At 43.7% G+C, this 25,967-nt stretch overlaps 1 protein-coding gene across 3 annotated transcripts in view; it reads left to right on the top strand.

Moving 5' to 3' along the window:
• gab3 (GRB2 associated binding protein 3) overlaps positions 1-23,398 on the top strand; it is a 135,648-nt gene extending 112,250 nt beyond the window's left edge. Inside the window, exons 4-10 of one of the 3 annotated variants that reach the window (XM_078547447.1) lie at positions 1,981-2,441; positions 3,912-3,997; positions 8,657-8,903; positions 15,997-16,087; positions 19,458-19,563; positions 22,410-22,523; positions 22,979-23,398. In XM_078547447.1, coding sequence (XP_078403573.1) covers positions 1,981-2,441; positions 3,912-3,997; positions 8,657-8,903; positions 15,997-16,087; positions 19,458-19,563; positions 22,410-22,523; positions 22,979-23,119 — 1,246 coding nt within the window. In that variant the 3' untranslated portion in view covers positions 23,120-23,398. Of the gene's footprint in view, positions 1-1,980; positions 2,442-3,911; positions 3,998-8,653; positions 8,904-15,996; positions 16,088-19,457; positions 19,564-22,409; positions 22,524-22,978 lie in introns of all 3 variants that reach the window. The other 2 variants (XM_078547448.1, XM_078547446.1) reach the window with 2 other exon arrangements.
• Positions 23,399-25,967: the final 2,569 nt, after the last annotated feature.

Raw genomic sequence — 25,967 nt, 5'->3', positions numbered from 1 at the left:
GAATCATAACTGAAATTGCTCCTGTTCTCATGCAACATTTACACATGTGCTTCTCAACAGAGGCCACTAGATGGCAATCAGAGGCGAGAACCTTGGCTGATTTTTCATTCCCATCACCCAAGGATGTGAGAACCAATCGTGTTGCTCCAGTTGCAGCCTACACTGTGCTCGCCTGGTTTCACCCGGATGAAACTTGCCCCATTTTGCTCTGTGAAACCTAGTGTTGACCATGAATATTCAGGGTTACAACTTCAGTCTTCATTGAGTAATTGATGGATATGGACATAGTATTTATTTATTATTTAGAAATCTCAGCAACGTGAGTCAGAGATTGGCTCACTCACATCACTGAATTCCCAGTGTGGTACCAGGAGTCTCTGAACAAATGTCATGTAGCACTGCACATGGCTCAAGCAGACATTTGGAGATAAGACTGTTCAGTCTGCTTTTTCAGTTACATGCCATCTAAGGCCAACTCATTGCTTTATTGAGGGAAACATGCAAACACAACAGCAGCAAGGCAATGGCAGTGCAGTTCATGCAGAAAAAGACAGCTTTTATTTAAAAGGCCTTAGCCTTCAATCCTTCCTCCAGCTTACCTCCTTGTGCATGGTTGAAAAGCAAAAATAAGGCACTACTTTAGGAGCACATGGCCTAGGCATGCCCCTTTCTAAAGTATGGCATTACAGACCTTGGTTGAATTCCTGGTCTGTTGTGAGTTAACTGACCTCACTGGCATAGCAGCTGGGGCACAATAATTGACTTTAATGGTCTTGGCTAGGAAAAACAAAAATGTTCCTTCTCTGACCATTTCCCAATGACCCCCCCCCACCCCCCTCCCCAACTGGAAAGTGTAAAGTCCAAACACTGAGCATGGACAGGACTGGCCTCAATGCTGATATCATCTGCAGTTGAATAAGCTAGCAGCTCTCACTATTTTGGCTGACATGTGAAAACTAGCCTCACGGTAGGATACCAAAGGCTGGAAGCACATGCGAAGCTGTACCTTAGAATTAACATCTCCAGGAGAGAATGAGACAAAATTGGAAAAATAATATCTTACTGATGGCGTAGAGGTCATTAAACCTAACACTACTCAATTAGCAAATCTAGTTTCAGTTATAATTCCCATCTATTCATTACATTCTTGTGAAACTTGGGTTGCTAAAAGCAGCATGCATTATGATTCACTACTTACAATACAATCCTAACACATAAAAGGTTACATAAAGGAACCTTGTAATGTGGGAAGGGGGACACAGTACACACATTTTTCATTGCTATGATAACATGGCCTGTTATTGGCCTTCCTAGGAAAGGTGGGTGAAATATTAATACCGCGCTAATTTAATAATCAGCTGGATACTATAGTAGGAAAATGGTGTGTTTTGTATTTTGGAAGGGGTGAGATCAAAATGGACGAATCTGAATTTACCTTGTGTTTTGAAGTGACCTTAGCAGAAATAGTACCGTACATTAGGAATGATCATCGTTTACCAATAGCCACCTGGCACTTGAATCAGCATCTCAAGTTTTCGTCAGAAGGTTTTGGATTCAAGCCTCACTTCAGGACTTGAGCACATAATCTAGGCTGACGTTTCAGAGCAGTATAAAAGAAATGCTGCATTATTCAGACATCAGCCTTCAGATTAAATTTAAACTGAGGCCTCTTCTGCTTGTTTCAATGATACAGGTGGATGCTAGAGATACACAGCAGTATTCAAAGAAGAACAAAATTCTCCTGATTATCTGACAACATTTCTCTCTCAAGCTGATTAACAAGTCTTTCATCTCACTGTTTTTTGTGGAATCTTGCCATTTATAAAATGTCTGCACGTACACATTAAGTCACTACATTTTCAACATAGTTTGTTGTATATTAGGTGTTTTGTGACGTTTATGAGAGAATTTGATAGCTGCGATAGAACTGTAAGTGTTTTATTCTTTCTCTTTCTGAATCAGATGATTTTCTTTTAACAGAAGCAACAGCTGTTCACCGTGTGATAGATCACTCGATCATTCCTTCGAGTTTACGGGATCGGATGATATTCAGGAGAATCTACAGCTCAAGACTGGCACCCCAACACAAACATCTTGTAATGTTCCTGTCTATAAGAATGTGCAAGATTCACAAATAGTCATTCTTCCCAATCAAGATCTAAGTGGACCTTCTTCAGCATCTTCATCTCCATTGTCAGTTTATTCATTCTCACAGATCTTTAACTTTGACAAAAACCACAATACGCTGCCATTTGGTGTAACAGAGATTCACCTTTTGTCCAACACCCCACCCCCAAGGCCACCAAAGCCAAACCAACTAACAGAGCGTGAAAAGACACACAAAGTGATTCAGAATGGAGATGGTGCCTATGCTATAAATCCTGCACCAGTACCCAAAAGAATCCCTCTCTCGAGTCTGGAGAAAACAAGAAATTGGAAAGGTATTATCACTGAATCAGGTTTTGCAACACATCTTATAAGGTTTTGCTCTGCTAAAATGTATACAGTTTTTTAAATTGATGAACGTACATTAATATTCCCATATTTTCAGAAGCTTTATAAGCATGCATTAAATTTTGATCCCATGTAATAAATTTATGCATAGTCTTCAGTCACTGCCAGAAAATTTGCACCTATTCCACCAACGTCCTTCCTCTATGGTGCCTGAAGCTAAACCAGACTGATTGCAGCCACATCCTTTTTGCCCCTGAGCTGACCTTCTCATCCATATTCTCTCCAGTACAAACATTGTGAACGTTCAGCTTTGTAACATTGCTGCATCTTACCCCATCTTCCACTGGAAACCCTCGCCCATGATTTTGTCACCTCAACTATTCCAAGGAGTCCCTGGCCACCTCCCTTCCTCCACAGTCCATAAGCTTAATCTCATGCAAAACTCTGATGCCCATATCTCATTGTGTACCAGGTCCTGCTTGCCCATCACCCATTTTCTCACTGCCCAACATTGACTCTTTGTCCCCCAGTGGTTCGAATTGTAAACTCTCATTCTTGTGTTGAAATTTTTCCATGGTCTTCTTGATGTCTCTGTGCAGCATCGTGGACTGTTTCTCTGTGTTAAAGGTGATATATAAATACAGATTGTTCTTATACACAAGCTAAGTAGAGAAAATGGCTCCAACATCCTCTCCTCTTTTCATATGAACATAAGAAAGGAGCCCACTCTGCCATTCAAATCCATCATGGCTAATCTTCTACCTCAACTTCACTTTCCTGCCCAGGTCCCACATCCTTTATTCCCTGAGAGATGAAAATTCTATCAATCTCAGCCTTGAATATAATCAACAATGTATCATCTACAACCCTCTGGAGTAGACAGTCCCAAAGACTCCCAACCCTCTGAGTGAATAGAATACATTTCTGCTCATCTCAGTCCTAAATGATTGACCCCTTATCCTGAGGCTCTGGCCCAAGTTCTAGATTCCCCAGCTAGGGGGAACAACCTCTCAGTATCTACCCTGTCAAGCCCCTTCAGAATCTTGTGTGTTTCAAAGAGATCATCTTGCATTCTTCTAAACTCCTGAGAGAATTGGCCCAATTTATTCAGCCTCTCATCCTGGACAACCCTCTCATCCCAGGGACCAATCTAGTGGACCTTTGCTGTCCTGCCTCCAATGCAAGTCGATCAATCCTTAAATATGGAGACCAAACTGTGCACAGTACTGCACAGTCTCTGAAGGAGATTGTTGGGATGTGATTCCATGGACTCCAGCACCTCTTTGGTACATAAGCCAAATGACCATTCTTCATGTGTGAGCTGAGAGTGACTCTCAGCAGGATATTCAGTCATGGGAGGGTAAGGGTGGGGAGGTATCATTTCTAGTCTTCTCTGATTTGTCTGTTATACAATAGTGGTGTACATTTAAAAGTAATAATCAAATATTGTGTTTCAGATACAGAGGACTGTAATTTTCTGCCATTGACTGATTTTCAAGGGAACTGCATAATGTCTGCAGATGAAGGGTTTAATCTAAATATGGTGAGTGTTCTGAGTTTTGAAACATAAGAATATGTTGTATTTCCATAAGCACAGTCATTCCTCGCTTAATGTTGGAATTGTGTTCCTGAAAAGTGCAACTTTAAATGAAACAACTTTAAGCAAATCAGATTTTCCTATTACAACTAATGTAAAATCAGTATTTATGGCCCTGTAGGACCTTTCTCATCAGAAAAAAAAACATTAAACCATACCCTGTAAGTTGAAATACTGCATGTCCTTAAATTCCTATATTTGCAAAGTAAATAATCTTTAAAATAAAATATGCTAACTCTTTCTATGTACCTCCCACTTGCCGCCTCTCCCGTTCCCTGAAGCTCCTGTTCTCTGAAGCTCCTGCTCCCCAAACACCCCTCTCCTCAACCTCCCCCTGGCTCCCTCCCTCATCCCGAACCGCCTTCTATCTCCCCGAACCTCCCTCTCTCCCCCAGACCCTCCCTCTGGCTCCCTTCCTCTCCCCGAACCTCCAGCTCACTGAACCTCCCTCTACCGGAACCTCCTGCTCCCTGAACCCCCCTCTCCTGAACCTCCCTCTGGCTCCCTCCCTCTCTCTCTCAGAACCTCCTTCCAGCTCCCTCCCTCTCTCTGAATTCCAGCTCACTGAACCCCTCTCTCCATGAACCTCCCTCTGGCTCCCTCCTTCGCCCCAACCTCCCTCTATCTCCCCAAACCTCCCTCTCTCTCCCAGAAGCTCCCTCCGGCTCCCTCCCTCTCCCCGAACCTCCCGCTCCCGAACCTCTCTCTCCCAGAACCTCCCTTCGGCTCCCTCTCTCTCCTCGAATCTCCCTCTCCCTGAACCTCCTACCAACCCCAAACCTCCCACTTCCCAAACCTCCCTCTCCCCAAACCTGCCTCTCCCCAAACCTGCCTCTACCTGAACCTCCCTCCGGCTCCCACCCACTCCCTGAACCTCCCACTCTCTGAACCCCCCTCTCCCCGAATCTCCCTTTCCCTGAACCTCCCTCTCCCCGAACCTCCCTTTCCCTGAACCTCCCTTTCCCTGAACCTCCCTTTCCCCGAACCTCCCTTTCCCCGAACCTCCCTTTCCCCGAACCTCCCTTTCCCCGAACCTCCCTCTCCCCGAACCTCCCTTTCCCTGAACCTCCCTTTCCCTGAACCTCCCTCTCCCCGAACCTCCCTTTCCCTGAACCTCCCTTTCCCCGAACCTCCCTTTCCCCGAACCTCCCTTTCCCCGAACCTCCCTCTCCCCGAACCTCCTTTTCCCCGAACCTCCCTTTCCCCGAACCTCCCTCTCCCCAAACTTGCCTCTCCCCAAAACGCCCTCTCCCCAAACCTGCCTCGCCCCAAAGCTGCCTCTCCCTGAACCTCCCGCTCCCTGAACCTCCCACTCTCCCCAAACCTCCCGAACTCCCCCCTCCCCGAACTTCGCTCTCCGTGAACCCCCTCTCCCCGAACCTCCCTCTCCCCAGGCCTGCCACTCACTAAATCTCCTTCTCCCTGAAACTCACTCTGTCTGAACCTCACATTCCTCGAACCTCCCTCTCGCCAAACCTCCCACTTGCCCGCTCCCTCCCGCTCCCTGATTCTCACTGACCTTCTTCCACTTGCAGACTCTCTCCTGCTCACTGACTCTCTCCCACTCCCCGACTCTCTCCCCCTCCCAACTCACTCCCACTTCCGGACTTTTTCCTGCTGTCTGACTATCTCCTGCTTCCGGCTCTCCCATTCCCCGAACCTCCCTCTCCCCGAACCTGCCACTCCCTGAAACTGCCATTTCCCAAACCACCCTCTCCCCAGAGCTACCTCTGCCCAAACCTCCCTCTCTCTAAACCTCCCTCTCCTCGAACAACGCTCTCTGTGAATCTCCCGCTCCCCGAGCCCCCCCTCTCCTGGTGAGCAGGAGGGTCAGGGAGAGAAGCAGAGAGCGGGAAGGTTGGAGGTAGGGGGGCGCGGAAAGTGGGGAGCAGTAGAGTCGACTGGGGAACCAGGGTGTGGGTGGATCTGTGGAGGGGGGAGGGGGGAGTGGGGGGTGGCGGAAGCGGGAAGTGGGAGAGTCTAGGAGGGAAGCAGGGAGTTGGAGGGTCGGAAGAGGGAAGTGGCGAGGTTGGGGGGGGTCGGGGAAGGAAGCAGCAAGGAGGGGGATCGGGGCAGAAGTGGGGAGCGGGAGGGTTGGGGAGGGAAGCGGCGAGGAGATGGTGTCGGGGAGGGAAGCGGGGATTGGGAGGTTCAGAGGGTGGAATTGGGGAGCAGGAGGAGGAGGGTCAGGGAGGAAAGCTACGAGTGGGAGGGTTGGAGGAGGGAAGTTGGGAGCAGGAAGTTCGGGGTGGGAAGCGGTAAGCAGGAGGTGGGGGGGGGGAAGCAGGATTGGGAGGGTCAGTTGTGGGGGGGTGAAGTGGGGAGTGGGAGGGTCAGGGAGGGAAGTGGGGAGCAGGAGGGCCGGAGAGGGAAGTGGGGAGCGGGGGGGTGTCGGGGTGAGAAGCAGGGAGCAGGAGGGTCAGGGAGGGAAGTGGGGAGCAGGGGGTGGGTTAGGGTGGGAAGCAGGAAGTGGGAGGGTCAGGGTGGGAAGCAGGGAGTAGGAGGGTCGGGGTGGGAAGCAGGAAGTGGGAGGGTCAGGGTGGGAATGAGATAGCGGGAGGAGTGGTGAGCAGGAGGATCAGCAAGCAGGAGAGACCGGCAATTGGGAGAGCGCGTCTCGGGGAGTGGGAGAGGGTCTCGGGGAGTGGGAGAGAGTCTCGGGGAGTGGGAGAGAGTCTCGGGGAGTGGGAGAGAGTCTCGGGGAGTGGGAGAGAGTCTCGGGGAGTGGGAGAGGGTCTCAGGGAGTGGGAGAGAGTCTCGGGGAGTGGGAGAGAGTCTCGGTGAGTGGGAGAGGGTCTCGGGGAGTGGGAGCAAGTCTCAGGGAGCGGGAGAGAGTCTCAGGGAGCAGAATAGGATCTCAGGCAGTGGGAGAGAGTTTCAGGGAGTGGGAGAGAGTTTCAGGGAATGGGAGAAGCTGCTGCAAATCGGCGCCAATTGGGTCATATACGTTATGCCAGCCCTGGCGAGAAACAACACTAAAGCAAAAATCCCAATGATAAGGGCTCATTATATCCACAACATTAACGTGAAGTGATGCTGAATGGGGCAACTTAAAAGCGGGGCTTAGTGTACTACAGGAAAAATAACATGCCTCACTTTGTTCAGGGTGATACCATTTGTTTCTGCTCAGTGTATGACCTGACAATCTCCTCAATCATTTCGTATCATCGGCAAGTAGGGCGCTCGTGGGCACATCTACAAATAAACACATTTCATACAGATACTTCAAATCATGCATATATAATCACTAACAACAACAACTTGCATTTATATAGTGCTAAGGCACTTCATGAGAGAGCTATCAGAGAACATTTGATACTCAGCCACATGGAGGGCAGATTTTATGGTTGTGACAGTGGGTCCTTCCATAGGCTGGGTGACAACCCCACTTTGGTCATTTCCAGGAGCCCCATCGAGACTAAGTCCCAATCAGGCTGGTTACCGACAGGATTCCCGGCTCCATCAGTGACAATTTCCCACCATACTTTCTGGTATGGGACGAATGTCCCCCCTCAAGGAGCTGCTGGCCAATCAGGCGAGCACGGTGCAGGAGGTCCAAGGGTGAAGATTGTCGTTGGAGCCTCTGAGTGAAAGTGAGTGGAGTGAGATCATCGGGGCCATTCAGGGGTTCCTGGTGAGGGGGAAATGGGGGGTGGCTTCCTGGGGTGACTTCCTGCAGATCCCTCCCTTGCCATCAGCGAGTCTACCTGTTGGACATAGGATGCCGGAGAAGGAGAGAACCTTCCCCACCACACACACACTCCCCCTCACGACAAGGCTGCAGCTATACCCACCAGGATTTATTTGGCAGCGTATCCACATGGCATGGCCCCTGCCTGGTTGAATACTAGCAGTGGTGGGATGAGGTCCTTAAACAGTCCTTAAGTGGCCAATTATAAGCCTCAATTGGTCTCCGGCAGGTAGGCCATCCTCAACCATTCCCGCTCTGAACTTAACTGGGAGAGCACCAAAGGTGACAGGGTCTCCACCCCGGACCTTCCCACCACGATATACAGGTCCACTCACTCCCAGCCCGCCTCTGATAGAGCATTAAATTACCCAAAGAGATATTAGGACAGGTCAAGGAGCTGGATTATTAAAGAAGAACCTTCAGCTCAGGAAAGAAAAAAGCATCGTAAATTGTTGGAAGTGAAAGTTTATAAATGTGAGGTAACGGGGCATGTAATGCTTCAACTGCCTAATGCAACTCTAGACACAAGAAGCTGTCTAAGAACGAGAATTCGAAAGCGTGTTTCCATTTTCGCAAGCAATTTGTGGCATTTTACAACACTCAGATTATCTTTTACTCGCCGGATGTTGCTGGATGACTTACACACCAGTAACATGTGTGCATTAAACTCTCTGTTATTTTTCCACCAAATTCTGAGTTAATATATTTCTGTACAGCTGGCCTAGCATTCGTCGCAATCCTCTTGTTTATTTAAATCATAGAACTTAAGCTACAGAAGGAGGCAATTCAACCCACTGTGTGTGCTATTGTTAGCTCCAGTACTGTGGTTTAAAATGTAATGCATCACATCAGGTGCTCTGGCATGTTTCACCATGGCATTTTGTAAACAGAACTATTTCTCTTTATTAAAGCAGAAGCTCCCTGGACAGCAAAGTAGTACCATGGACAGCACTGATGACAGCTATGTCCCTATGAATCCAGGATCCTCTCCCGTAATGCCTGCAGCTGACTGCACATCAGATGGTTACATTCCCATGAGTCCAGCCTGTACAAACCTGGTCTTGCCATCAGTCACCACAGACAATCTGCCATTACCCACACTTCCTACAGACATTGAACCTCCTCCAGTTAACAGGAATCTCAAGCCTCGAGTCAGAAAGAGTAAGGGTGATTTCTGATATGCACATTTTATACATATGTATGGTGTACAGTTTTGTCTGTTCACTAGTTTAATGAAATTGTAAACATGAGTATACCAATAGCTAAAAGAAGAGATTTTATACAACGGCACCTGCTACAGAATTAGATGCACTTTGGAAACAGAGAGATTATGGCCGGGATTTTCCTGCCCCGTTGTGGGAGTTTGGCAGCCCAGCCAGAAGTCTATTGACTTTCGGCGGGACCGGATGATCCCAGCATCCCAGGGGCTGGAAAATCCCGCCCTAAGGGTGTTTCTAAAGGTCCGAAAATTTACATCTCAGTTCAAGTTTTTAATAACATGTTCATGGAACAAGTCATTTTGAGATCTTTAATTGATCCAATCTTTTTATAGCAGTGCAAGTGAAGTTACTTTATTAGTAGGCATATCATAGAAGAGGCTTTTGGTTCATTAGAAGAAGGCTATATGTAAATGTCCAAGTAATTTTGACTGGGGCAAAACATGTCCTTACAATTCACTTCCCTACTCACCATTATTCATTGGAGCACTCAGGGGGATGGACTATAGTTAGTGCCGCAGATGTAATTTTAAAAAAAATCATTCATGGGATGTGGGTGTTGCTGGCTAGGCCAGCATTTATTGCACATCCCTAATTGCCCTTGTTCAGAGAGCAGTTAAGAGTCAACCACATTGCTGTGAGGTCTGGAGCCACATGTAGTCAGACCAGTTAAGGACAGCAGGACATTAATGAACCAGATGGGTTTTTACAACAATTGTATTGTGGTCATCATCAGACTATTAATTCCAGATTTTTATTCACCATCTGCCATGGCGGGATTTGAACTGAGGTCCCCAGCACATTACCCCGGGTCTCTGGAATACTAGTCCAGTGACAATATCACTATGCCACTACCTCCTTATACGGAGATTGTAATGTCCTTTCTTAGCAATATCTTGGTAAAATAAACCAAGCAGCTTAGTAGCCTCTGACTTGGTGCCTTAGTTCATTAGCTATATTCATGTCTACTGTCACATTAAATATTTGAACATTTGGAATAGGAAGAAAATACAAGGTGAGGGCTATGAGATAGAATTTATGGATGTAGTGCTAGGCAAGAGAGTGTGACTAATGGGAAAACTGAGGATGTTAGCAATTAGCTAGCTAAATGGTGCAAGAGAAATAAAGAAAAGTTCATCAGTAATTGGGATAATTTCTCAGATAAAGAGAGCTGGTACAGGAATGGTTGGCTGAAACTGTTCCCCTGACAATCCCCAGGTCTCTTCTAAGTTTCTCTATTGGTGAGTTCTATCCCACCTTTGGAATCCCCATATGCTTTCTATTTTTATTTACATAGTGTAATATCCTCTGTTATGCACTGAAAACAAAATGGAGCAGGGAGAAAGTGTGGTGGAAAAAAATGTTTGGATTTTTGAAACAAAACCTGAAAATGTTAGATATGAACAGCAGGCAAATGAGAAAAAATTGAAAGGACAGGTTATGGTTTGAGTGTAGAACTGTTGCTTGGAGCACATTTAATTCATGACATTATTTGTTGCTTGATGACTTAATTGATGTGATATGTTAGCATTGGGAACTTGAAAGATTTTCATTTTTTTCCACTGAACACCACCTGTATATTAAATGCAGGGCAAAGTTTTACTAACTGTGCATGAAAATCTGTCTTAATCTCAATTCTGCCACTTGGTGCTTCTACAACCCTAATTGGATCATACACAAGCGAAGTATCTCAAGTAGGACTGCACCTGTCACAAGCCCGCGCCCCTGAACGCTGCCAATTCACAACCTGAGGTTCATTTATCCTTCATAATGACCTCACTGTAACATTTCAATTTCCCAAACCTGACATCTTTGTGGCCTGTATGATTAACAATACGATTGAATTAACTAAATTAGGCACATGTTTCCGTCGTGGCATTGTGCTCACTGTATATAGGTTGTAACTGCCTCAAACACGTTTCATCTGAACACTTTACGTGGAGAGAAAACTGTAACCTAATATGCCTGGGTTAGAAACTTGAACCTGGATCTTCTGCCCCTGGTCAAGCAACATCTTGATTTTAAAACTCTCATCCTCGTTTTCAAGTCCCACCATGGCCTCGCTTCGCCCTGTCTCTGTGATTTCCTCCAGCCTCACAACCCACAAGATATCTGTGCTCCTCTAATTCTGGTCTTTTGTGCATCACTGGTTTTAATCGTTCCACCATTGGTGGCCATGTCTTCAGTTGCCTAGGCCCCAAACTCTGGAATTCCCTCCTCACACCTCTCTACCTCAGTTTTCTTCTTTAAGACCTTCCTTAAAACCTACACCTCTGACCAAGCCTTTGGCCATTAGACCTAATATCTCCTTATGTGGCTCGGTGCCACACTTTGTTTTATCATGATCCTGTGAAGCACCTTGGGACAATTTAAATGTGCTACCTAAATATAAATTGGCGTAGGTGGGGAAGAGGCAGAGATTGGCAGCTTTGGAGGACTTCTGTGGTCAAGGGTAGCTGACAGTCTCTGTGCTGCTGATTACAGTGTTCAATCAAAAAAAATCATGGGAAAATTTTCCCCCCGTCGGGGGCGTTGTGCAGGGGCGGACGTGAACCCGATCGGGGCAGCACCGCCATTTTACATGGGTGGACCAATTAAGGCCCGCCCAGCATGATGCTCGCCCGGAAGCACTGAGAGCTCCCTGTGCGGGCGGGGGAGGATTCCCTGAGTCGGGGCCTGTGTATGCGCGAAAGAGCGCAGAAATCTCCCTGAGGCACAGAGGTGCCTCAGGGAGATCAGTTTGATATTTAAAAACTGAAATAAAGTAATTAAAAACTTTTAAAACATGTCCCCTCATGTGACACTGTCGCATGAGCTGGGACATGTAAAAGAATTATTTTTAAAATTTCTATTGAATTTTAAAATGCTTCATGAAACCTCATCCCACCCGTGGATGAGGTTCCATGAAAAATGCGAAGGCCGCCTGGGCTCTTCGCCTGCCCGCCAACCTTAAGGTTGGACAGGCAGCTCATTTAATTGCTTAAATTAGTTTTTAATAGGCCTTAATATGTCTTTGACGCACCCGCTGAACTGGAAATCTAAATGACGTGCGGTGATGTTGGGACGTCCGCCCAACGTCAACGTGCGTCATTTTACACGTCGGCGAGCGGGCCCTGCCTCTGCTCACTGACTGGAGAATTCAGCCCCATCATTTTGAGAAGCCTGGCCTTGGCTGATACAATCAATGATGCTGCATTCAATTGTGCTGGCCTTTTGCTCATTTACAGTTTAAGGGGTTGCTGTGCTCCCAAGAGAAATTCTGAATACCAATGTCTTGTGTATCAGAATTGCACTGAAGAAAATAGTGGAAAATAAATCAGATGGCATATTTGTAATTTATATTTTATGATACATATTTCAGCATTTTGATTATTTAAGCTAAGAAGAATTTCAGGTACATGCAGTATAATATACACCTTTTGGGAATACAGGTTCAAATTCAGCACATATTGATTATTGGCTGGGCAAATAGTGTTTCACATGTCAGTTTAAGAGTAATGACATTTGTTCACACATCCCAAAGGGAAGATGTATATTATGTTGGAATGGTTTCATTCATTAGGGGCTTAGTTGAACAGGCTATGCACGTGTTTAGAGTGCCTTGTGTTACTGATCCAAAGTGGTATGGTTGATTGAGAGCTCAACTGGCTTAATCCCTTGAAATGGAAGGGTGAGAGAAAGTCAGAGGTCAAGTTATTGACTTCCTGCCGAGCGACAAAAGTGAGAAAACTGAGTGGAAGTAGTCACAGGGCTAAGATCACTTTTCTTAAATTATATCCAGTCGACTGAGTGATTAGTGACTAGTAAATGTGATGGCAGTGGACCTTCCCTGCCAGCCCAGGAAAATAACTCCCTTGCAATCTGCAGCTATCTCCTTCTGCCATTTTTTTGGCCATGGTCTCATTGCTGGAGCCCTTCCATAACAGCTTACTGCCTTTACTCAAAAGCTTGGCATGGATTTTTTTTTAAGTCTCCTATCAAAGTGCCTCTAAGGTTGATTTTTAAGTTTGCGAAATACCCACATTAATGAGAGAGTTTCTTTAACTTGAGAATATACTCTGCAATAGTTTCACTTGACAACTGTTTCCTTTGAGGGAATGCAACTCTCAGTGTACTTTTATTCTTAGTTGTGCCATAATATGAGTCCAGAATCTCATTATTTCAGCATATTCCATAGTATAGTACTGGGATATCACAGACAACAGTAGTTAGACACTACTTCGGCCCTATCATGGTAAGGAAAACGTTTATTTTTTTCTTCATCTAGTTTATTTGCTTTGAGCCAAATGTGATACCTTCGTTCATAATTACACCAGTCCTGTTTGTTGGTGTTGAATTCCCCCATTGTCCCCAAATGTGCCTTTTGTGCCATTTTTTTTTTCAATTACACACTGTGCTGACCCACGACTGAGCCGCTCATGTGCACAAGGAGCAATCTTTCAAACCACTCAAAGTCAAGTTAAGGAGTTCCAAAAAGTGCGTTGCAATATCTTCAGTCCTTAATTTCTCAAATGAAATAGAAAAAATAATCCCATCCTAGTCTCATTACAATCTTCCTGTTGTGTACTGCCCTGAGAAAAGACTCACTATGTAAACTCACTGTAAGCAGCCATTATTGAACTAACTTTAGTTACACTTCCCCGACAGAGAGGGCAGCAGAGAGGGCTCTACACTACAGATTGAGTAATTTGTTATTTTTGATCTTAGGAGAAGAAGTAAAGATAAGACTGAATTTTCCTGAAAAATGTTTTCTGCAGTGTCCTGTATTTTGTGTAAAATAAACCGACTTCTTTGATTGTCATTAACCTCCTATCACAAGAATTGCAACTGGTTCATTTTTCAAGAAGGGAGTTAAAAAATATACTTGGAGCCAAGAGCAAGATTCAGTTTTGTTTTGATGTTATGACCCAAGGTCATGCTATCATATGATGTGATATTGGACAATAAAGATGTAAGGGACATTGGTTGTGTTATAGGAAAGACTATGATGCTGAACCTAAAAGAATGTAAAGAGGATACCCAAAATTTGTAATATCTATCAATTTATTGGCATGCATACAGCCATCCCTTGCTAAGCACTCCTAATGTGTTCTTAAAAAAACAGCATGCTAAACGAAAATCACTTTCCCATAAGAAACCATATGAAAAGGGTGGGTTACGTTCCTCACCTGTAATTTTTACATTAAAAACCTATTGGCTTCCTTGAACCTAACTGGCCCAAAAAATCCTCTTTCCACTTAATACTCTTTACTAACTTGCTCTCACTCTTGCTGCTCTTACTAACTTGCTGCTCTTACTAACTTGCTGTTCTTTCTACTTAACTCCCTCTCGCTGCTTCCTGCTCGCCACCCCCTCACTGCTTCCCTCACTCACTCGTCACCTCCCTCTCCTGACCCCCCCTGCTCAATCCCTGCAACTCGCCGTCTCTCTCGCTGCCTCGCTCGTTCCCTCGCTCACAACCAAACAGGGGCAGTGTGGGAGGTGGCGAGCAGTAGCAGTGAGGTGGTCGGGAGAGGGAACCGGCAAGCAGGGGAGAGTGGGAAGGTCGGGAGATGGAAGCAGCGAGTGGGAGGGGCAGTAAGTGGGAGGGTCAGGAGAGGGATGGCAAGTAGGAGGCAGCCAGCAGGAGGGTTATGAGCAGTGGCGAGCAACAGGATCAGGGAAGGGAAGTGCCGGTTTGCTTAAAAAAAGACTGAGCATGAATAGTCACAGTGTGGCTCTTGGAGCATGTGCAGCAACCACACCAAAATGAAAATGGAGACTCCCACTCACACCCCCCAACCCCCTGCTTCCCTCTCCCGACCTTCCCACTCCCCCCTGCTTGCCGGTTCCCTCTCCCGACCACCTCACGGCTACTGCTCGTCACCTCCCACGCTGCCGCTCTTCAGTTGTGAGCGAGGGAATGGGCGAGGCAGCAAGAGAGATGGCGTGTGGCAGGGATTGAGCAGGAGGATCAGGAGAGGGAAGTGACGAGTGACAGAGGGAAGCAGTGAGATGGATGGCGAGCAGGAAGCAGTGAGAGGGAGTTATGTAGAAAGACCAGTGGGCAGGAATTTTCACTCGGCATGCAGGGGTGGGCTTGACACGCCAACGTGAAAAATGACGCGTGATGACGTCAGGCGCGCTTCCCACGTCATTGCACTGTGTCGCAATGTTTTGTTTGGCGGGCGCGCATCAGAATCAGTTGCGCACCCGCCAATATTTAAACGGCCTATTAAGACCATTAAGGAAGTTACTAAGGTCATTGTTGACGCTGGCTGTCAAACGTTAAGGTTGGCGGGTGAGCAAAAAGGCCAAGCAGCCTTCATGTTTTTTAGGAAACCTCATCCACGAGCGGGATGAGGTTCCCAAAAGCATTTATTAATTAAATTAAATTTTTTAATGAAATATAAAAATATGTGCCCTCTCATGTGACACAGTCACGTGAGGGGATATGTTCAAATAAATTTTAGGGCCAATTATTTATTTATTTGAAAACCGCTTCAATCTCCCTGAGTCAGCTCTGTGCCCTTAATTGGCCCGCCCACATAAAATAGCGGCAACAGAGCTGATCGCGAGTGCCGATCGGCTCCACGACCACCCCCGCCCAATCCCACCAAGCCCGTCCACCACCTGAAAAATTCAGGCCAGCAAGTTAGTAATTTCAGGTAATTTTCCTAATTTACAACTAAAATGATAATGCACTATTAGAATAAACATTAAAAGGGGGTACCTATATTTCACGTCCACTGTTAACACACTAAGTGGCAGGGGTGATTGGGAAGCATTTTCCGACATAGTTTGCTGGAGTAATGCTGGGAAACCATCATAACTCCAGGTTGTGTTTTCAGGGGGTGAAAGGTTGATCATGGCTCAACATTTTAGGGCCGAAAATTTAAATGTTTTAAACTTTAGAAATTGTGGCATCCATAAAAAAAAAGACTGCCGGCATATTGTAAAATCAAAAGAAAGCATGAGAAAACTTCTCAAGGTAGAAGGAGTCTTTTAAACTATTTTACATGAATCTATCTGCTCACTTGTTGTGATTTAAATTGCAGTCAAACCGCCACCTTTAGATCTGACGAGCCTCTCGACAATCAGGGGACACTACAACCATTCTTGTGTCGGCAGGACATGGAGTATGCCATTGTAAGTATACTTACTCATATGAACAAATTTCTCTTTCCTTTCTTCCGCTTTACATCCTTCCAGTCCTGAGGGTAACTACCATTGGTGGGGTATAATTCCATACTCATTAGCAACTCTCTGGTACATTGGCAATGTGAATGAAGCCAGGATTTCCTGATTGGTGTTATCGTACCTAATTTATTTGCCAGGATAAGATCATAACATTCAAGTTAGAATGTCAGCAGACTATCTGACCATAATGAGTATCACCACCAAGCCTGATTCTGTTCTCAGTTGATGTTCACTCACTGTCACTTACAGCAGTTGTCATTGGATGGAAATCAGGAACAGAAGCCCTAGCCGATTTTCCCTTCCCAGCAAATAGGCATGCAGTGCCTGAGTTACTGCCCTGTGTAAGATTCTTTCACACAGCATGCAAGCCTATCCAGATCAGTACCAGAGACAAGGAGCTTTGTGGTCTATTGATAAAAATGGTGTCACAAGCATGCATATATAGGTAAACTACCCCTCATTGTGAGCGAGGGGCAATATATAAAATAATACTGACTCCTCCCATTGAGTGAAAGCTAAGTACATAGAGTCATAAAAAATAGAAGCAGCAGTAGATCATTTGGCCCTTTGAGCCTCCTCTGTCATTCAATATGTTCATGGTTGATCTTCTACCTCATTTCCACCTTCCCAGACTATTCCATACCCCTTAATTTTTTTTGTATCCAAAACATGATCAATCCCTGCCTTGAATATACTCAGCAATTGAGCATTCACAGTTCTCTGGGCTAGAGAATAAAGATGCACAACCCTTTGATTGAAGAAGTTCCTTCTCTCCTCAGGACCAAATGACTGAGTCCTTATTCTAGACTGTGACTCTTAATTCTTGATTCCCCAGCCAGGGGAAATATCCTTCCAGCATCTACCCTATCATGCCCATTAAGCATTTTAGATGTTTCAGTGCGATCACCTCTCATTCTTCTAAATTCCATGTAATATAAGAACATAACATAAGAAATAGGGGCAGGAGAAGACCATATGGCCCATCAAGCTTGGCCCGACATTCAGTGTGATTATGGCTGATCTTGAACACCACCACCTGGAAGTTTCCCTCAAAGCCACTCACCATCCTGACTTGGGAATAGATCACTGTTCCTTCACTGTCGCTGGATCAAAATGCTGGAACTCACTCCCTAACAGCACTCTGGGTGTACATACGTCACATTGACTGTAGCAGTTCAAGAAGGCAGCTCACCACCACCTTCTCAAGGGCAATTAATGATGGGCAATAAATGCTGGTCTAGCCAGCGACACCCACATCCCGTGAAAGAATTTTTAAAAAACCTGTTCATCAGTGTTCAATTTGGGTTCCACCGAGGGTTACTCGGCTCCAGAGACATTACAGCCTTGGACCAAGCATGGATAAAAGACCTGAACTCCAGAGGTGAAGTGAGAGTGAATGCCCTTGATAACAAGGCAGCATTTGGCCGTGTGTGGCATCAAGGAGCCCTAGCAAAACTGGAGTCAATGGGAATCGAGGGAAAATCTCTCCACTGGGTTGTAGTCATACCTAGCACAAAGAAGATGGTTATGGTTGTTGGAGGCCAATTATCTCAACTGAAGGACATCACTGCAGGAGTTCCTCTGGCTAATGTCCTAGGCCCAACCATCTTCAGCTGCTTCCTCAATGGTCTTCCCCCAAAACATAAGAATTGAAGTGAGGGTGTTTGCTGAGGATTGTTCATTCACAATTCTTCAGATACTGAAGCAGTCCATGCCTCCAAGATCTGTACAACATTCAGGCTTGGGCTCATAAGTGGCAAATAAATTTGCAACCCACAAGTGCCAGGCAATGACCACCCCCAACAAGAAAGAATCTAATCATCGCCCCTTAATGTTCAGTGGCATTACCCTCACTGAATCCCCCACTATCAACATCTTGGAAGTTACCATGGATGAGAAACTTAACTGGACCAGCTATATACTACAAGAGCAGGTCAGAGGCTAGGAATTCTGCACCTCCTAACTGCAGTAATGACCATCCAAAGCCTGTCTACCATCCACAAGGCACAAGTCAGGAGTATGATGGAATACTCTCCACTTGCCTGGATGGGTGCATCTCCTGTAACATACAAGAAGCTCAACGCAATCCAGGATAAAGCAGCCTGATTAAATGGAACCCCATCTATCAGTTTGATCATTCACTCCCTCCACCACCATTACACCATGGTAGGAGTGTGTACCATCTACAAAATACGCTGCAGCAACTTACTAAGTCTTCTTTGACAGCAACTTTCAAGCTGGTGACTTCTAGCACCTAGAAGAACAAGGATAGCAGACACTTGTGAACACAGGCCCCCCTCCAAGTCACACACAATCTTTACATGGAAATATATCACTATTTTTCCATATTTGCTGTGTTAAAATCCTAGAACTCCATACCTAATAGCACTGTGGGTGTACCTACAACATACAGATTGAATCTGTTAAAGAAGGTGGTGAAGGGCAATTAATGCTGGCCTTGCCAGCAACGTCCATGCCTATAAACAATTTTAAGACATTATAAGCTGCAAACCAAAGTATTTTTCCCCGGTTTTCCTTATTTCTTTCCTCCTCTCCCTAAGGAAACAAATATCGGTACAGTAATTTTACAAGGACACATATGCCTTTTGCACCTGAATAAAGTGGCCATTCACCACACATGAGCCAGACATTCAGTGGCATTAGGATATTTTACCATAGAAGATATCACAGAAAGTCAGAATCTGATTCTAACTCAATGTACTTACAACTTTTAGAGGGCATCCACTGAATTGCAGACAGTACCCCTTCCTTCTCTAGCTCTGGGATACGAGAACCAATAGTAATACCCAAGCATCCATCCTAATTGAAATCAGCTAACCCAGCACAGACCAGGAGTTGACACATATATGGCTCAGCTGCAAAATGGATGTTGCCTACACCCATCAAGTTGTCATGCCTGATTGATCTAACTATTGGCTGATTTTGGTGATCAAGCGTGAATATATTGGCTATGCTCCTCTTCTGGCTACTTTCTGGGGCAGAATTGAAGGAAATTATTGTTTCGCTCTGAGCAATTAATTAACCCGATAGTTTTCTGCTGAATTTATTTTAGATTTTTTTTAAAAAGAAAAACTGTCAAGATTCTTACTCAAATGTTAAGATTGTAGGTTAGAGTATCAAGGGATCTGGATAAAAAGTGGGTAAATGGAGATGAGGTACAGATCAACCATGATCTGATTGAATGGTGGAACAGGCTGAACAGGCTAAGGGACTGAATGATCTGTTCTTATGTTTCCATGTATAATTTTGTTTGTTGTGCTGAGATCTTTAGCCATACCTTGTCTTTTCTTTTCTGAAGCAGGTGGAGTACGGCCAACTGCATCACACCAGAGAGTCAATGTAATTCAGCCAGGAGCTTTTACAGCACCCTCAATGGGGAGAGTGATGAAAATTACACACCAATGGTAAAAAAAACACACACATATGGTCATAGTTCAGTACTTGTAGAATAGTGGAACCAGTCATGGGGAAGATGTCCTTTGGAAATGCACAGGATAACGCTGCTGTGCTCAGGGCAGCAAGAATCCTGGAAAGGGTTCTTGACCAAGCAATAAGCCCTTTCTTAATGTATGCAAGAGGCCTCACACCTGTTTTAGGCAGTATCCCAGATGCATGGAAATTGGCAAAACTCAATTGTGGGTTGGCTGTTTTTCATTCCTGCCTGGAGCATAGAACGTTTTGCCCCAGAATTGATCCTTGTTGCATCCTTATTATGCCTTAAAATCCCTTGCTAATCATAGTCTTAGTATAATGTTTAGGTTGTAAAAATATGGCTAAGAAAATTATATGTAACCACAGTAATAATGCAGAACCCAACTGGCAATTTCCAGGTATGAGGACAGAAATCAACAATCAATGAGCAAAATCATTCACTGTGGTGAAGCGTCTGAGTTTACATGCATCAAAGCTAAAATATAGGAAACAAGGGATAAGGGAGGCCAAGGGATTTTTTTTCAACCAGAGCAATTCAGATATTGAACTAATCAGCGTGGAAGGCCACTGAAGAGACAATTGATCTGCTTCCGAATAGGGAAGTGATTTTGGTTTATGGTGAGAATGCGAGGTTGGTTTATAAAAACTGAGGGGCTTGTTTAGTCTAATGGACTTTTCTTTCATTCCTAAAAAGAAAAATGTTCTTGGGATTTTGTGGTCAAATCCTGGTAATCGTCTCCACTACAGATTAAAAACAGATTCTTATCTCAGATTAGAGCTTTTCTTTGATAAAGGTGTGGAATTCTTCATACCGTATACTGTCAGAAGCAGTTATTGAAATTAAAGTTCCCACCCAGCCCTACACAGCCTGCATCTATCCCCTTCTCAAGATCTACAAACAGGACTACCCTGGTACTTCCATCATTTCAGGCTGTTTTGTCCCGCAGATCTGATGTCTTCCGATCTCAACTCTCCTTGTCCAGTCTCTTCTGACCTACATCTGTGAATCTTCTGATACCTTCCATCACTTTCCCTAACCTATTCCTTTTCATCAAGCATGCTCAGTCTCTCTACACCTCTCAACCTCACCAGGATGGCCTGGGGGCTTCTGATTTTTCCTTGAATGGAGGCCTAATCAGTCCCCTGACACCACCACCCTCATCCTTCTGATTGAACTTATTCTTACATCGAACAATTTCTCCTTTGACTCCATTCATTTCTTCTAAATAATGGGAAACCTATGTGTGTCCTACCTATACCTGTTTTTCATGGAAAATATGGAGTATCCTTTGTTTCAGTCCTACTTAGGTCTCCTCCCTCAACTCTTTCCAGTACAGTGATGATTGTATTGGTGCTGCTTCCTGCTCTCACCCCAAACTAGAAACTTTCATTAACTTTGCTTCTGATTTCCACCCTTTTATTGCCTTCATGTGATCTAAATTCAACTCTTCTATTTCCTTCTTCAACTTCGCTATGTCTTTAGGGTAGGCTGCCAACCAATATCTACAATTAGCTCCCTCTCTCTCACTTTGATAACACATTCTCCCAGCCTGCTTCTTATCAGGACTCCATTCCATTCTCCCAGTTTTTCCACCTTTGCTGCATCTGCTCTGATGATACTGCCTTCCACACCTGTGCTTTCAATATGTCTTCCTTTTTCCTCAGCCAAAGATTCCTCTCCGCTGTGGTTGACAAGGCCTTCAACTGTGTCCCACTTCCCTTACTTCTACTACCCCAAGCAAGATGCCACCACCAAACACATCTTCACCTCCTCTCCCTCTCCAGCCTTCTGAAGGGATCGTTCTATCTGTGATACCCTGTTGCATTCTAGAATCACCCCCAAAACCTGCCCCCTTCCCACATCACCTTCCCATGTAAGCACAGGAGATGCAACACCTGCCGTTTCACCTCCTTCCTTGCTACCATCCAGGGGCCCAGTACTCCTTCTGGGTGATACAGCGATCTACTTGTACAATTTACTACAATTTATTTGCTGTTCTTCTCTGCAATGGGGAAAACAAATGCAGATTGGATGATCCCTTTGCTGAGCACCTCCTTTCAGCCCTCAAGCAAGATCCTGAGCTCTCAGTCACTTGCCATTTTAATTCCCCATCCCAATCCAACTCAGATCTCTCTGTCCTCCATTTCCTGCACTGGTCCATCATAGTTCAATCGAAGCTCAAGAAACACCACCTCAGCTTTCAGTTAGGCACCTTATAACCTTCCTGACTCAATATTTGAGTTCAACAATTTCAGATCATATCTACTGCTCCCATTTCTTTTCAACTGCAGTTGCTAATAATGATTCTGCTGTTGCCATTTACACCTCCTCTACACTTACTTTTTGTTTCTTTCGCTGTCATGCTATCATCTCCTTTTGCCTTGCACTTGCACCCCTTTTATCATTTAATCTCTCCCGCCTTCCAAACTATCATAGACCTTCCCTTTTGTTCTTTCCTCCCCTCATTCCTTAATGTGCCTCTGTAATTGTTTAAAAATAAAAACATATTGCATTTAAATAGCACCTTGGAGGTAGGAAAATGTCCTAAGGCACTTCACAGGAATGTTAGCAAACAAAATTTGTTTTCAAGAAACAGTTATACCTCTAATTTTTTACAGTCCTAATAAAAGATCATTGATCTGAAACATAACTCTGTTTCACTCTCCACAGATGCTGTCTGATCTACTGAGTATTTCCAGCTTTTTCTGTTTTTATTTCATATTTCCAGCATCTGCAGTATTTTGCTTTTGAATGAATGATAATTGTCGTGAAATACATTAATCTCTCAATTTGATTAATTGATATCTTTATCCCCAGGAACGCTCTAGCTCTGTATATAATGGTAATGGCAGCAATCACTGGCCCCGAACGTTAAACCTGGACTATCTAGCCTTAGATTTCAATGCAACATCTCCCTCTCCTGTTCAGAAGGTATTTATCCAGATTTTGGTTACATTAATGCATATCAGTTTGCAACTTGAAATATATGTAGCAATTATAACTGAGTGAAAGTACAAATCGGACATGTTCTCATAAATAACGCCACCAAAAAACTACATTAAATCTCAATTCAAAATTCCCATAGCTGCAGTAAACTAAGAAGAGTAAACATGAGAAAGGAACGAGAGAGAAAGATTTAGAGAAAGTGAGTGTGAGAAAATAGGAATGTGAGAGTGTGGGAGTGCAAGAGAAATTGTAAGACAGAGAACAATAAAGAGTGAGAGAATGTGCATGATTACAAAAAAGATAGTGAGATAAAGTAAAAGAAAGAATTTGCAAGAGTAAAAGCATATGAGAGAGAGTAAGAGTGAGAAATTGTATGAATTAAAGAGATGATACATCTTGCTTGGCATTTAATAGATTGTTTCTTTTGGTCTTATACACAGAAGCCATTCCTTTCGTCCATGCTGGAAGAGCGGGTAGATTATGTCCAGGTAGATGAACAGAAGACCCAAGCTTTGCAGAACACTAAGCAGGAGTGGACTGATGTGCGACAATCTTGTAACCTGTCAAAAACTTTAAAATGACAGATTTTTATTACACCAAAACTTTACCAGCGAGGAATAAGATGCAAACTAGACCAATATGGTTCTAGAAATGACCGATTGAAAGACTAAGTTGATTTCTTTTAAATTAAGAAGTGAACGTACAATCAAAATAGGCAGCTTGAAAATTGCAGACTCTGTCAGAGACACAGAATATATTGTATTTCTAACAATGATGCCACCACAATTGGTTTATTTTCAGCAATTTTTGGTTTATAGTTTGACAGCAATTCTTTCAATCAAGCACTGTGTCAAATACAATTAAGAAGAATGCCAAGTGATTTTATTCGCCGCTGGAGTAACCCTTATTTTTTTTATAATTGCAAATCCATTGTGAAGAGTTAAAGGCCAAAATACAGGACCTGAGGTTGAAGAAAAGAGTAAAAGAGAAAAACATAGTAAAACCAAGAAATATGACACCCAGCTTGAATTTTAAAAGTCTGTCAGTTATAGGAGAAATTAAAGGGTTATGAAATTTCATAATTTTGAAGTAGTGGGAGATTCCAAGGAATCCCTGATTTCAATGCAGTGGAAATATAGGGAAGTTGGAAACTGTGAAGGGTGATATTTCTGGAGCTGAGAGCAAAACCAGACAGGAAAGTTGAAAGGGGCATTTCTATGATGGAGTTGATCGGAATGGGAGTGAGAGAAATCTTGGAGGCAAAGTCTAACAGAAGCAGGCATCAACTTTTTCTGTATTCAGAAGGATAGGAGAGCTTCACCGTACATGAAAGTAGTGTTGAAGTTTTAAACAAATAGGAAAAATTCTCAGCCTTGTGTAAGTGTACAGGGTGTAAGCACCAATATTGGTATCTTGAAGAGGTGCTTTTCACCTTCATGGGCACCAATTTTGTCTTTTGGTTGAACAGTAATGATTTATAGGCTTAAGATTTATAATTTGTTTTTACAATTTTTGATTTTACTTTGCATCCTAGGGGTAGAGATGACAAACCCATATAAAATCAAATTGTAAAAACCTTTAGAAAGCTGTCATGGAGCTGCTGGACAGTTCCACAAGTCCTAATGATGTATGTCCAAATTATCTTCAATTTCTAATCAAAAAGAAATTTCTGCCTCATTCTAATGTTCCTCTTTTTGTTGGAATTATTATTAGATTTATTGCACTGGTTTATCAGGTAACTGCTTTTTTCAAATTGCGCAGGAGTGCTTATTCTGGGACAACAAGCAAAAAAAGAACAGGTTTTTGATTTAACTCAGGAATAGAAATGTCAAATATGATAAAAACAAATGATAGAAATATGAATAAAAAAACAGCAAATACTGCAAGTATACGCCAGGTCCAAAGTCATGAGGAGAGAAAAGACAGATTCACGTCTTGTTTAGGGAGCCTTTGTAAGGACAAGTAAAGAACTTGCAACTAAAATATTAGCCTCTTAAAGATTCTGACAGACCTGCTGTGTATTTCCAATACTGGGTGAGATTTTACCTCACTCAAAGCTCATTAACTTACACAGTTAAAACTGGGCTCATTTAGTTCCATTTGTAGAAGCATCAGCAATCGTTTGCAATTTTTCAGGAAATGTTTGGACGAACATTCTAGGAGCAGTAGCTCTTCACTCCATCTTAATCCAGCCTAAACTGGGTTCTACTCAAAGAGGTAACATCCCTTTCTCTGGCTAAATAGCAACCTGAAAATTATTCTGTTCCAATTTGTTTTTTGGCACAATAGAAAATGTGGGCAGGTGTAGGCATGGTTTATGGTTGGCGCAACCATTGAAAAGTCTGAAAATGGTCTTATCCTTTAAATCAATGGGACCTCCAAATTGATTTGTGAGATATGTCCTTTTGCTACCTTTTCCCTAATACCATTGCTGCCCTGTTGATATCTGATTTTTTTTCACATAGTGAAGGTGAAAAAAGTACAGGTTTTTTAACTTAACCCAGGAGAAATATCAACGGTGATAAAAACAAATGCCAGAAATGTGGAATTAAAAAAAACAGAAAATTCTGCAAGTACATGCCAGGTCCAAAATCATTAGAAGAGAGAAAAGAATCATGTCTTAGATAGAGATCCTTAGAATAGATAGAATCCAGCAAAGTAGCTGGATTCAGCAGTCATTTCTTCTCTTCCCGTTGAAGGCATTGATTCTCAGTGAGGTACAGTTTCTAATACCTCACCTAACTTATTATTCGTCATGTGCTGGACTGTGAGTGTCAACAGGCAATTCAAGCTAGTCGGGGTGGAGGTTGCCATCATAGTCGAGGCCTATTATTCACACCTGCAGTTCATGCACACACACTATTTCCACTTTGCAAAACCCAATGCTGATTTTGTCCTTTCCCAATGCTAGGGGAACAGGGACTAATTAGAACATCCCCTGCTAGCTCAGCACTGAATAGGAATAGAACCTGAGACATATTAGTCTTGAAGGTTTAGTGTCACACTGAACAATGTTTTTACACATTAGGCCATTGAGGAGGGCTACTAGTCAAAGACTCCAGGAAGTTTTAATATGCTGTTTGATCATACAATGAAAAGCACCATTAATCTAGAACTATTTGTGTCAAAATTTCAGAGTTGACTCTTTGTTTTAAATTTCCCTCCTGCCAGCTAAGGAAGGGAGCAAAAACTGAAGGATAAATGTAGCATTTTAAAATAGAGGAGTTCAACTTTTTTTGCAGAAACGTATTGAAATGTAAACCAAAAAGAAGTCAGAAACAAATATTTTTCCCAATTTTTCGCTTCTACCAAAGATAAAGGCATTATTTTCTGTCATGAACAACAGTAGTACAAGCACTAACTATTCATTTAAGAAAAATTATAAATTATATATTAACAATCAGATAACCAGAATTAAGCCAATTGTGT

Source organism: Cetorhinus maximus, chromosome 8 (assembly GCF_964194155.1).
Source record: "Cetorhinus maximus chromosome 8, sCetMax3.hap1.1, whole genome shotgun sequence".
NCBI lineage: Eukaryota > Metazoa > Chordata > Chondrichthyes > Lamniformes > Cetorhinidae > Cetorhinus > Cetorhinus maximus.
The sequence above is the reverse complement of the archived record's forward strand: the minus strand, read 5'-3'. Positions and strand labels throughout refer to the sequence as shown.